The sequence below is a fragment of the Varanus komodoensis genome, unplaced genomic scaffold (genome assembly GCF_004798865.1).
Source record: "Varanus komodoensis strain SLA01 unplaced genomic scaffold, ASM479886v1 scaffold22, whole genome shotgun sequence".
Taxonomy (NCBI): domain Eukaryota; kingdom Metazoa; phylum Chordata; class Lepidosauria; order Squamata; family Varanidae; genus Varanus; species Varanus komodoensis.
The window spans coordinates 18,938,308-18,952,204 of NW_025335606.1; the positions used below are offsets into that span (position 1 = coordinate 18,938,308).

General features: G+C 44.9%; 1 protein-coding gene across 8 annotated transcripts in view; it reads left to right on the plus strand.

Annotated features, from left to right (window-relative positions):
* MBD1 (methyl-CpG binding domain protein 1) overlaps nt 1–13,897 on the plus strand; it is a 65,050-nt gene that overhangs the window by 36,664 nt on the left and 14,489 nt on the right. For 7 of the 8 annotated variants that reach the window (XM_044431143.1, XM_044431146.1, XM_044431145.1 and 4 more), the window contains 3 exons: nt 4,122–4,205; nt 5,338–5,502; nt 10,034–10,225. In XM_044431143.1, coding sequence (XP_044287078.1) covers nt 4,122–4,205; nt 5,338–5,502; nt 10,034–10,225 — 441 coding nt within the window. The remainder of the gene's footprint in view (nt 1–4,121; nt 4,206–5,337; nt 5,503–10,033; nt 10,226–13,897) is intronic. The other variant, XM_044431149.1, reaches the window with a different exon arrangement.

Here is a 13,897-nt window from a genome sequence, read left to right on the forward strand (position 1 = left end):
AAGACTTCCCATATGCTGGACACTGCTCTTTAATTCTTTGATGCACAGTCCCACAATATTTGCATGCTGTAGAGTTGGCAGTATTTGCTCTAAGCGTGTGTTGCTGTCCTTGCAGTTTGCTTATGTGCTGTCACTGCATTGCAACGTTTATGCTGTCACTCTGTCTGTCCTGTTCCATCACTTTCAGATGTCTGTCAGTAAGCTCTGCTGTACGACACGTTTCAGTAGCTGTGTTTAGTGTTAAGTTGCGCTCTCTTAGAAAACGCCTGCATGTGCTCTCACTAGATATACCAAGAACAATTTTGTCCCTTATTATTTCATCTTTCAGGGTGCCATATTCACAAGTAGCTGCTTTTTCTCGTAAGTGAGTTAAGTTGTCAAGTTTGTTAAGTTGTCAAGAGATTTTCCCTCCTCTTGTTTGCAGCATCCAAACACGTATCTTTCATAAATGACATTTTTAGCAGGTTTGAAATAAGCTTCTAGTGCATCCAGAATGGCTGTAACATTCTCTTGCTGCTCTGCTGAGAGGTTCAGATTGTGCTTATACACATGCCTGCATTCACTGCCCATGACTCTTCTCAGAGTGGCTGCCTGCACTGCCGCAGGTTTCGCATTCAGCCCTGTAGCCATTAAATAATCCTCAAATTCAACTCTGAAAGTTTCCCAGTTGCTGCTACAGTCCCCACCGATTTTCATCCCCTCTGGGGGAGGTATGCAATTCATGGCAGCCATGAGGTCAGTAGGCCTCACAGCCCTCCAGTAGCAGAAAACGCACAATAAACGGTCTCAAACTGTAACTGACAAATCAGTGCTGTGTCCCGAGGTTGCTGCACTCCAAACAAGAGGCTCTATCCAGATTCGAGTCACTTCTGACACCATGTTTCATGTACAGAAAGGATGACGCTGCAAGCTGTTAGTCCGAGGAGTCATGAAGCACTGTGTTATTGCATCCGGGACAAAGGTAAAGGACAGGAACAGGAAGTATAAGAGCAATGCGATACTGCCATTGGTAGTTATAGTAACTCCATAACACATGTGAAATGAGCACAATGGTGCAGTAGTTTGAACATTCTTTGGCATTGCCCCTCTCTGGGATCAGAATGTAAACTGCACTTTTCCAATCATGTGGCCACTGTTGAGTTTTCCAAGTTTGCTGGCATATTGAGTGTAGCACTTTTACTGCATCATCTTGTAAGATTTTGAATCACTCAGCTGGAATACTGTCACCTCCACTAGCTTTGTTGTTGCTCAGACTTCCTAAGGCCCATTTGACTTCACATTCCAGGATGTCTGGCTCGAGGTCACTGACCACCCCATCATGGTTATCAGGGACATTAAGCTCTTTCTTGTATAGTTCCTCTGTGTAATCCTGCCATCTCTTCTTAATCTCTTCTGCCTCGGTTAGGTCCTTGACATTTTGGTCCTTTATCATGCCCATCTTTGCATGAAAGTTCCCTTCATATCTCCAATTTTCTTGAAGAGATCTCTGGTCCTCCCTATTCTATTGTTTTCTTCTATTTCTTTGCACTGTTCATTTAAGAAGGCATTCTTATCTCTTCTAGTTATTCTCTGGAATTCTGCATTCAGTTGTGTGTATCTTTCTCTTTCTCCCTTGCCTTTTGCTTCCATTCTTTCCTCAGCTATTTGTAAAGCTTCCTCAGACAGCCATTTTGCTTTCTTGCATTTCTTTTTCTTTGGGATGGTTTTAGTTGCTACCTCTTGTACAGTGTTGCAAACCTCCATCCATAGTTCTTCAGGCACTCTGTCTATCAGATCCAATTCCTTAAATCTATTTGTCACCTCTACTGTATATTCATCAGGAATATGATTTAGGTCATACCTGAGTGGCCTAGTGCTTTTCCCTACTTTCTTCAGTTTAAGCCTCAATTTTGCAACGAGAAGCTCATGATCTGAGCCACAGTCAGCTCCTGGTCTTGTTTTTACTGACTGTATAGAGCAGGGGTGGGCAATTAATTTTCCTATGGGGCCACATGAGAAACTGTGACAGTTGTTAAGGGTCAGACCAATACACTTACAGGTCTGCTCAATATATATCTCTATAAAAACAGTAAATGAAACATTACAAAGATACAATGAAAATGTGACGCACAGAACAACACTATGAATGTTCACAAAAACATTAACATTAACATTACATGAAAAACAATAAATTCAATTCAATTTAGCAGATCCTTCAAAATAAAACCAGTGCAGTTGTATTGCTTGCATCTATATTACGACGAAATATATTTGCATTGACTTTTAATTTGCCAGTGACCTCATGCGGGCCAGTCGGGCTCAGCCATCGGGCTGGATGTGGCCCGCGGGCCATACAATGCCCAGGTCTGGTATAGAGCTTCTCCATCTATGGCTGCAGAGCACATAGTCAGTGTGATTTCTGTGTTGACCGTCTGGTGATGTCCATGTGTAGAGTTGTCTCTTGGGTTGTTGGAAAAGAGTGTTTGCTATGACCATGATATTCTCTTGACAAAATTCTGCCAGCCAGTGCCCTGCTTCTTTTTGTACTCCAAGGGCAAACTTGCCTGTTATTCCAGTTATCTTTTGGCTTCCTACTGTAGCATTCGAATCCCCCATGGTGATAAGGACATCATTTTTGGGTGTTAATTCTTGAAGGTGTTGTAGGCCTTCATAGAACCGGTCAACTTCATTCTCTTCAGCACCAGTGGTTGGGGCATAGACTTGGACTACTGTGCTGTTGAATGGTTTGCCTTGGATTCGAACTGAGATCATTCTGTCCTTTTGGAGATTGTATCCCAGTACTGCTTCTCCTACTCTTTTATTGACTATGAAGGCTACTCCATTTCTTCTGAGGGATTCTTGCCCACAGTAGTATACCTGAAGGTTATCTGAATTAAATTCACCCATTCCTGTCCATTTTAGTTCACTGATTCCTAAGATGTTCAGTCTTCTCATTTCTTGTTTGACCATGTCCAGCTTGCCTTGCTTTATGGATCTTGCATTCCAGGTTCCTATGGAATATAGATCTTTGCAGCACTGGACTTTCTTTTCACCACCAGATACATCTGCAACTGAGTGTCCTTTCAGCTTTGACCCAGTCACTTCATTCTCTCTGGTGCTGCTAGTCCTAGCCCTCTACTCTTCCCCAGTAGCATATTGGATACCTTCTGACCTGAGGGGCTCATCTTCCAGCGTCTTATCTTTTTGCCTTTTGGTACTGTCCATGGGGTTTTCATGGCAAAGATACTGGAGTGGGTTGCCATTTCCTTCTCCAGTGGATCACGTTTTGTCAGAGCTCTCTGCTATGACCTGTTTATCTTGGGTGGCCCTGCATGGCATAGCTCATAGCTTCATTGAGCTACGCAAGCCCCTTTGCCACAACAAGGCAGTAATCCATGAAGGAGGTGGATAAATTATTTTGATCTAAATTTTTTCAAATAAAGAAATAGAGAATAGAGCCTATCCATCCTAACTCCTCTTCTTTACATATTTCTGTGGTTTGTTTGGGGGTAAAATATGTTTTGTTTCAGTTCAGCTAATGGTGATATCGCTGCAATTCAAACTGATCATGTCACTGGACTAGTTGCTAACTAGTTTTATTTTGTCCCATATGTGAAGGATTAAATATGATTCCGTGTGCAATGTGCACATTTACAGTGTGCATTTTCTCCTGGGAAAAGGGAGCTCCTCTCTGCTTGCAGGAGCTGAATTCACATTATCATAAAGGCTGAACTCTGCATGGGATGTGCTGTTTAGCGTTTAGTCTTTTACTGATTGAATGTAAGCTGCTCTGGGAGTCTCTGGGGGTTGCTGAGGAATGGCATAAAATACTTTAAATATGTAATATATCAATCAGACTGAAATTGCTTCCTCCGCCTGGGATCCTGGTTTCTCATTAGCTCTATCCCTGTGTTTATTCCATATGCTTTTACACAAGTCTTGTCAAAGCCCCTGATGACTGATGACCAGGTCTTGAATGTACAAGGTATACAGAAGGACCTGAAATGCTGGATTAGGAGTCTTGCTGTAGTAGAAGAACATCAGTATTTTCCATCATGGACACTTTCTGGGATGTTAATTCTGTGAACAGTTGAGACTGCATCCTGGACAGTTACTAACTCACATTGGTTTCCTTGCAACAGAAGAAACAGTTGGGAGCAGTGAAAGAAAGGAAGAAGGTGGGCCGTCCCCCCAAGCATCCCACAACCAAGCACAAGAGCACTAAAGTAAGCAAAACTTTCTTTGTCACTAGGACGATCTGAGCTGGACATGGATAGACTGAAAAGCTCTTCCTGATGTGCTCATATGCAGGGGTCACAAATAGAAATCTTCCCTTTCCTCTTCCAGTCACATGATGGGGACTGAGTTGGGACTGAGTTTGCCAGGGTTTCACCAAAATAGGATATAACAGCATTAGGAGCTAGTGGAGTACAGGAAGTGGCAGGAATGATAGTGAATGGGTATGTCAGAGTACTCTGTGAAGTTCTGTGGTTGTGTCATGATCCAGATGAGGTTAAACTTTTTGCTTTGGAAAGAAGCAGGCATGGTAGTGAATGATTAATTGTTATTTAACAAGCCAAGCCTGCTTGACACTTGGCAAGCTTGCTGCTAAGAAGGAAAGAGAATGGGCAAGCTAATTGAAGAGTGATTATGATCCCCCACTCCTTGTTATGTGACAATTAAGCTGTGCTAATTGCTATGGACCGCTGTCCAATGCAGGGGCATCCCTCCTGATACTGGATTGTAGCACTCATCATTGGCTTTGCTCAGTAGAGCTGATGGGAGTTGCAGTCTAACAATGTCAGGAGAGTCACAGATTAGTGACCGCTGTCCTAAAGGCTAGCTTACTCTTCTGGCAGCATCCTAGGATCATTCTGGCCAGATCAAAGGCTGTACTGACTGAATCTACAGACTGACTCACTGTGGCTCTGTGAAAATATCTGATGACCCTGATGTGGAGGCCGCCTCCTCTGCCCTTGTGATCACTTAACATTTAACAAGGCCCAGAATGATGCTGCTCCCTATTTCACAGTGATATGAATGAGGCTGTTATGGGTGTCAGCCTGCCAATAAAGGTGGCCACTCAATAAGAACAATTTCTGCTGCTTCAGTGACTGCTGGTTATTCCCCACAGAAGCCTGCCTCACACTTTAAAAATTCTTTCAAGGGGCAAAAGCCTTAGATAGCTCAAACAGGAATATGGGTGTTTTGGTTGTTTTCTGGATGCACTACCTTCCAGCCTTCTCATAATATAAGATCCTCACTCTTGTCATTTGGGCACCATATCACATTACTCCATTCTGGGCTTAGGTCACCTTCCTCCTGGCTTCTGCTTGTTTTCTTCCTCTTTTTCCATAGAATGCCTCCAAAAGCCGTCAAAACCGGAAGTGTGGTGAGTGTGAGGCCTGCCTGCTGAAAACAGACTGTGGTCGCTGTGACTTCTGTTGTGACAAACCCAAGTTTGGTGGACAAAATCTCAAGCGCCAGAAGTGCCGATGGAGACAGTGCCTGCAGTTTGCAATGGTTGGTGCTGCCTTCATCCACCCCTCTGTCCCCTCTTATTGCCATGCCCGCTCTGTCCTCTGTTGTTGCTGCTTGCTTGCTTTTCTGCAAATGTGTGTTGTAACTCGGTTTTTCCCTTTATGCCAGTCATGGAAGTCAATAATGGGACTTACTTTCATCAAGCTGCTAAGAAACCCTGCTTTTCTTTAGTTTCAACCCTCCGTGTGGCTTTCTTGGCATACAGCTTTGATGGCACTGTGTGTGTTTGTGTGCTTATGCATGTTTCATCCAGCTGTGTTAACCTTTACCCTGATAGACCAGACCAGTGTCCATGGAGTCCAGTATCCTGTTTCCAACAGCAATCAAATAGATGCCCTCTTTGCGAGCTCACAAACAGAGCATGGCTTTCTGTTTGTCTCCCCCATGTGGTACTCAGGTCTTTACTGTTTCTGTACATTCTGGTTCCACTTAGCTGTCACAAAGGACTCAACAGCTGTGACCCCTTATCACCCCCCCCCCATAGCCTTCTTGGCAGATTTTTTTTAACAAAAAGATACTAAACTACAAAAAATAAATTTTGCAGAGAGGGTGGGGAGTGAAGTTAAAGCAAGGAACTGCTGCTCCAAAAGTAGTCATAGAGGCCATCTTAGACTACCTTTCATGTTAGTGAAATGTACTGTGTAAAGATGGACTTTTGTATATTCTGACCCGACTTCCAGTCATCTCAAGATACGACACTGAGAGGGTGATAAATCTTTCCCTGTCTCTACCTGGTTTGAAATTTTGATAAACCTTTTTCATATCCTTTGCTCCTTTATTCTCACTTCTCAAGCCAAAAACCTCCTTGTGAAATACACCATGGCATCTCCTGCCATATATTTGAATTAATTCTGGAGTTTCTTACAAGATAAGCCAAATATCTATTTCTCACCTCACTCAAGAGCCAGTATGGCCATGATATGGTACATTGTAGACACACCTGAATGAGAATAGCACGGGAGCATTATTTTTTGTGAAACAGGCTTACAGACAAAACTTTCCCAAAGCCCATCTTGATCAGTCTGTTTGACATCCCCTTTCCCAGCATAGCCAGTGCCCAGAGTTGAAGTTCCTGGAATCATCCTTTTCCTTAGTAAGATAGCTCTGCCCCTGGTTAGCAGTAGTTGTTATTTCCCTGATGGAGAAATGAATTCAAAGGTTGTTCCATTTGCTGCACCTATGGACTAAATTGGGCTAAATTGCCGCATGGCTGGGAACTGGTAGGAACTGAGACAGAACCAGAGGTGAAGACATGCCCACTTGGCTCTGTTATGACTGCATTGCATGTAGATGACTTGCTTCCTGAGCAGGTCACACAAATTGTGGTACTAAGTTGCCTCTATGTAAGAGAGTGGCTGATCAGAATACCAGAAATCTGTGGTGGCAAAGATTTCTGATTGTGCTGTAACCTAACCATGGTATTTCAGCCTGGTAGGCTCTTCCCTTATTCAGTGATGTGTATGAAACGTAGTCTGGAAGATCTTACCTGGTGACCTTAAAATGTGGTTTCAGCTCAGGTTAGGACTGCCCACAGGAGCTTTATAGAAAGAATACCTGCTAGGCCTTCTTTCTGGTGCTTCAGTCATGATGTCACTGATGGAAGACTCTTGTCCTTACCCAAGACCTTTTTTCTGAACAGCATCTAATCCTGCTAGATGTATAGTAAAAGTGATGTTGGATGCTCTTCAAATCAAATTAACATTCTCCTGATGGTTGCGGGGAGCAGTTGATTGCTTCATGACCTGGGTCTTCCTGATCACCAGTTTGTTTAAGAGCAAACATTATCCCAGTTCAAGGTGGCAGGGGGGAGTCCATAAACTCTGTGCATTGGCTGCCTGCCCCTCTCCTATATCTGAACGTGTGATACAGAGCTTGCTCACTTGCCCTAGTCTGCTGTAGCTTTCTGTTCTGCTGGTGGCCTGGATGTAATATTCCTTCTGCATTCTGCTGGTTTGAATGGTTGAAGCTTACCATATGAAGGACTTCCTGTGATTTGGGAAATGTGGTTGTCCTTGATAAATCTTCGGGCTGCCAGCCATCCCTACCAAGGTTTGCTTGTGTGTTTTTAATTTTTGTATTATGTTTTCAGTTGCAAAGGCAAACAAACAAAGATAATTGCATGAGTAGTTCCTCAGAATGTGGAAAAAGACAGGACGCGATCCGATGCGTGTTTAGACAGAAAGAAGTCCTACAGTTCCCCAGCATTTGGTGCTGGCTAAAGAATGTTGGGTTGAATAAGATTTTTTTTCCTGTCTAAACATGCATAGAATTGAATACTTAACATAAATTGCTGCTAAGAAGAATCTTAAAGAGGATCTCCAAGCAGTTGTGTGGATTTCACTCATATTTTTGCCTGTTAAATTGAAGGAGAAAAATACGTTAAACATGTTAAGATACAAAATGCTGGGAGTCATAGGATGTTTTTCTTGCATAGCATGCATGGGCTTGCACTTTAAATCTCTTAAATAGCCACTTGGCTTGTGGCAAACCAAAATTTCCAAGCAGTTGGAGAGCAAAGCCTTTGGAAAGAAAGCTGCCTCTACTTTACTTAGGTTGTTTTAATGTGCCTCTAATGACTCACATCATGTATGGATGCAGAGGCATGTCAATATTTTGTGAGCTTTATCTGCAAGGGTACTTTACTCAATCCTTTCTGAATATAGGAAAGTTGTGCCCGCTTAAATGGTCTCCAAGGCAGTTGTTTTTGAATAGTCTGGATGCCAGCAAGAGGTACAACTTTGGTCCTTATTAAAAACTGGTCAAGGCTATGTATGATCCATGTTTGTTGGCTTTTTAAAGGAGAACTTAAAATGGAATTGTCAATCCAAATTCAGTCAACAAAGGTGGATTCTGCACCTTGCATACATTATACTAACTAAGGAAACTTGTGTGATTTATCCTGCTTTAGTTAGGTTAAGAAGCAACAAAAGGCACTGCTCACCTCTGGAAATATTATAATGATAAAGGCTAGAAACTGACTTAAAAATATTACATGAAAGCTTTCGATATTCTTCTGGTTATAAAGATCTCACTCATAATGAATGCTGAGTTTCTTAGGAATCTGTGTTCTGTGCTCAGTACAGGGTACACACGGCTGGAGACTGAATTACCATTTCAGTCCTGTTTGTAGGTGGGTGAAATGGGAGATGGCAGTCTAGAAGAGATGCAGAAAGAGACACATGGACAGATTAAGCACATACTGGGGTGCCACCAATAATTTTTTTCTGCAACCATGAGGGCAGAGAGCTCTGGGAAAGGTACTGAGCCACAGTTGGCTTGACCCTTTGTTACTTTTCTCATCCTGCCTTGGTTGATATTTACCTGACTGCTCTTCTACCCCACCTGCCTCTGAGCGCTAGTCCTGGCCTGTTCTGCCTAATAGTCTCATGTGCTAGTCTTCCTGCACATAGTCCCAAGACCATAAACAAGAGAGCCATACTGATCCACAGTAAAAATAAGAGGCAAAAGTCCACAGGTGCTATTGAATTCAGACAAATGAAAATGGGGATGTTGTGGGTAGGGATTAAGTGTGTTGTATATGTGGTGGAGGGAATCAGACAGACTGGTTGTCTCTAGAAAGACTTGCCAACAGAAAATCTCAGTGAATAAAGAATTGTAAAGGTCAAAAGACTTCAACCCATTATATAGAAGACAAAACCAGCACCTCTGGAAGCTTCTTAATTTTGCAGTGTGCCCATGTAATTCACAGCCAAGGGAACTCAGGACCATTGCACCCAACCTGCTCGCATCTTACAATGGCATAAACTGTGCAGACTGGAAAATGTGCATATATTTGCTTTATTTGCTTCATAGACTGTGCATGTTTGTACAACTTTGGGATTCTTTTCCTAGTGTTAGCAGTTTTGTCTGAGGAAACAAGGTAGAGAGCAGAGATACCTGGTGGGCAGCAGTGGCGACTGGCTGGTGTTCAAACTGCATCAAGTAGCTCCAGTCTGACCATTCCACTCCCCCTTTTCTGCAAAATTTGACATTTTTTCAGCACTGAGGGCTAGAAACTTATGCTCTCTAGAAAGCAAAACTTGCAGCTTCAAGAATTCTGGCCAAGTTGCTTTATTTAGTCACAGAGACCTGGAGATTCAGTGGACTTCTAGAACCCTTGATTGTAGCCCTCTTGTTTACACCAGTTTCTCAAAGACCCCTGGTCTTGGTTTGCAATCCTCCACTCCTTCCCTGTTGTTTTGGTCTGAGCTGTGCCTTTGTCTGTGCCTTGCAGCTTTTTGTGGGAGGCTGAAGGGAAGACCTGCTCTCACATACCTGGAGCTGCTCTGGGGTGCCTTGGGGTGTGCTTGCAAGGATGGGTGGGTTGCAGGTAGCAAGCGTGGGGCATAGGAAGGGGATAGCTGGGCTTGCAGAAGACTAGCGGTTGCCAGCAGGAGCAGGCCAAGCAACAGTGCTGCTTGACTCGGGCTAGGGCTCCTGTTCCCACATCTGCCGCTTGCTGCCTCCACAGCTCGCTCCTCTTCGTATCTCCCTCTTCTCTTCCCTTCCCTAGAAGCGGCTGCTTCCTGAGGAGTGGAGCAGCCCAGAGGCGGAGGGGGCAGCGGCAGCGGGCTGGAAGGTCAGGAGGAGGAGGAACGCCTACGGTGGCCGCAGCCGCAAGCCAGCCAGGATCAAGCAGGTGGGGCGGCAGGGAGCCAAGGGGAGTGGCCAGAAGCGACGGGCAAAAGCCAGCTTCCAGCCAGAGGTAACTGCCCCCCTTTCTCCACATCCCAGGTGCTGCCGCTGTGCCCAATCCACACCATGTGGTGGCTTTCCGGGCTGACCTCACTGCTCTCAAACATATCCCTGGGGGTTGGGAACTGGTCACTAGTGCTGGATTACAGGTGGTATTTTGTCTTCCTCCTTTTTTTCTGCTCTTCCATTATATTTCCCTTCCTGCCCCCAAGCTGTGCAGTATGAGCAGCAAGATAGGAATAATTAGCCAGTTTCTCTGATGCTCTTGAGGATGCGTCTCTTCTGCACTCTGGGGAACACCCAGATTTCTTTCTCTTGTCCATCGCCTCAGATCTCTTCTGGGCCAAAGCAATCAGGTGACCACCTCTTTCCTGTCCAGACTTGCCCCTTTCAAGTCCCTTCCTCCTTCCTACTGCGTATGCCTCTTTTTGCTGTGGGCTGCTGAGTGCTTTGCTGAGCATCTGGGTGCCACAGGGGTAGCAGGTTCTGGGGCTATAGCACAAGCTCTGAGGCTAGTTTGGTACTGGGGCTGCAGGGCCCATCCATGGTTGGCATACTCACTTCCCAGGCATGGTGTGAAGACACATGAGGCAGCCACCTGGCTGAAGCTAAGCAGGTCTTGCCAGGTGCAGGTGACCTCCCTGGAATCCCCTGTAGCCACCTAAGGTCCATGATGGAAGAAAGGGGGTATTTAAATGTAGAAAGTAAATGCATACTAAATACTGTCAAGGTAAATTGTTGCTGGGTGCTAATAGTTGTCTCTAATCTTGGTTATTATCTGCACATAAATCTCAAGATCCTTATCAGGTATCACTTTAGAATGAAAAATTAGTTTTCTGACTAATCTAGATAATTTATTTTATTTATTCTAAGACTTGTATCCTGACAGTCAGATATACATCTCTTGTGGCAACTTCAGTTTGGAATATCAAATATAAATATGCGGTTAAGCTAACAAAACCCATTAAAACTATCATTGAAGAAAATATATCAGTTAGCAACGACTTCATTGAATGCAGGCCTTTCTTAAGACATTAAAAATCAAAGGGTCAGTTCTTATTGAAATCAATAAAAGATTATACTGGGAGAGAAGTATGATCATGCAGCTAGAGCAGGAGTACAATATGTCAAGTAAAAAAAGTGCAGAGTTGTATATCAGGATTAGTGAATGGGAACAGTTCTCTGGAACAGCATGCACCTTTAGGCCAGGGACCCATGGCACAGGTGTGCTCCCAGAATCCTTTCTTGGCACTTGCAAAAAGAGGGACAGGAAGGGACCAACCTTCCACATAAAAAAATAACCGAACAAACAATTTTCTTACTGGCAGCTGGAATTGTGAAATAGGCTTCTGTTGGTGCTGAAAATTCTGGATTCCATGGAGTTGTTTTAGTCAGCTCTCACCTCTTCCTTTGTTAATCAAGTCTTTTGGGTAGTTCAATCAATCAGTTAACTAATTTCTATACTGCTCCATGGCTGAAGGTGTCTAGGCATGTGCAACAATTGCCCATGTCTTTCAGGGTAGCTCTTCTGTAGTGCTGACTAGGACCATTTTTCAAATTGACTAATGTGTTTAGACTGTGGTCTTGAAAAACAGCTGAGGAATGCATTAAGCAAATAAGTACTTTTGGGGGGTGGTTGTTTTCCTGGTTTCTCCTGTATAAAATGTCAGCCAAGTCTTTATATGCTTTTTGTGGGATGGCGTTTTGCAATGAGAAAAGTCAGATGGGTGCCTGGGCACCTGGAGGTCATAGAATCATCGAATAGTACAGGTGAAACATAGAAACAGAGCGAGTCAGAAGGGGCCTCCCTGGCCATCTAGTCAGACCTCCAGCACCAGCCGGCTCTGCTAACGACATGCCCACCATGTGGATGTCCAGCCTATCCTTGAACACCCGCACCGATGGGGCCTCAACGACCTCTCGTGGAAGCCCATTCCACACCCTCGGGGTCCTGACTGTCAGGAAGTGCTTCCTGGCATCCAAATGGAACCTTGGCCCCCTGTGCTTTGCTCCGTTGGAGCGTGTCCTGCCTTCCTCTGCGGGGGAGAACAGGTCTCAACCCATCTCCATGTGACATACCCTCACATACCTGTATGTCGCCAGCATATCCCCTCTGAGTCTCCTCTTTTCCAGGCTGAAGAGACCCAGTTCCCTCAGTCTCGCCTCATACGGCATCCCCTGCAAACCGGCCACCAACCTTGTGACCCTACGCTGCACTGACTCCAACCTGGCTATATCCTTTCTGTAATGAGGGGCCCAAAACTGAACACAATACTCCAGTTGCGGGCGCACCAGAGTCGTGTAGAGTGGTGGTAATACCTCTCTTGCTCTAGAAGCCACACCTCTGGCTATGCAACCAAGAGTGGCGTTCGTCCTCTTGACCACTGCATCACACTGCTGACTCATGTTTAGCCTGCAGTCAACCAGTACCCAGAGGTCCCTTTCACAAGTGCTGCTCTCCAGCCACTTGTCACCTAACCTGTACTTATGACAGCTATTCCTATGCCCCAAGTGCAAGACCTTGCACTTATCCACATTGAACGCCACCCTGTTGTCTCCTGCCCACTTCCATAGTCTGTCCAGATCCTTTTGGATCTGGAGTACCTGCTCCTCAGTTGTGGCCACTGCTCCAGTTTTAGTGTCGTCTGCGAATTTGATCAGCAGACTGTTCACCCCTTCTTTCATGTCATTAATGAAAAGCTTAAACAGGATCGGTCCCAGGACAGAGCCCTGGGGGACCCCGCTTGTTACTGGCCGCCATCCCGATGATTCCCCGCTAATGGTTACCTTCTGCTTTCGATCAGTCAACCATGCCCTAATCCACCGGACAGTGCCTTGGTGTATCCCAAAACGCCTCAGTTTCTCCACCAGGATATCATGGAGCACTTTGTCAAAGGCCTTGCTGAAATCCAGGTATACAACATCCACTGCATCCCCTCCATCTAGCCATCTCGAAACCTTGTCATAGAATTCCACAAGGTTTGTCTGGCAGGACCTGTTTTTGCGGAAGCCGTGTTGTGTGGCTGTCAGCCTCCCTTCCCTATCTAGCATCACTAGATCTCTCTCTGTTATGAGCCTTTCCATTGTTTTTCCTACCATGGATGTAAGGCTAACTGGTCTATAATTCCCCATGTCCTTTCTACTACCCTTTTTGAAATTGGGACCACTGATGCCACTCTCCAGTCCTCTGGAACTTCACCCGTTCTCCACGAGGTCTCAAAAATGGAGGCCAGAGGGTGTGAGAGAACCCCTGCCAACTCTCTAAGTACTCTTGGGTGTAACCCCTCAGGTCCTGGTGCCTTTGTAATGTCCAATGCCCTGAGGATCCACTTGACTTCAAGGGGAGTGACTCAAATCTGTTCCCCTAAGTCCCCAGCCTCATCTAATCTCCTATGCGGATATCCCCCATCCTGCTTTGGGGAGAACACAGAGGCAAAATAGTCATTTAGCATCTGTGCCTGTTCCCTCATATCAGTCACTGGATCTCCTTCCTCCTTATTTAGTGGTCCCACCACTTGTCTCCCCTTCCTCTTCCTATTTACATGCTGAAAGAAGCCCTTTTCATTGCTCTTGATATTCTTGGCAAGTCTCAGCTTGTAATCAGCCTTAGTCTTACGAAGAATCCTTCTGCAACAGGCCTTCTCCTCCCGGTATACCCTTTTGTCTATTTCCCCCAGTACCC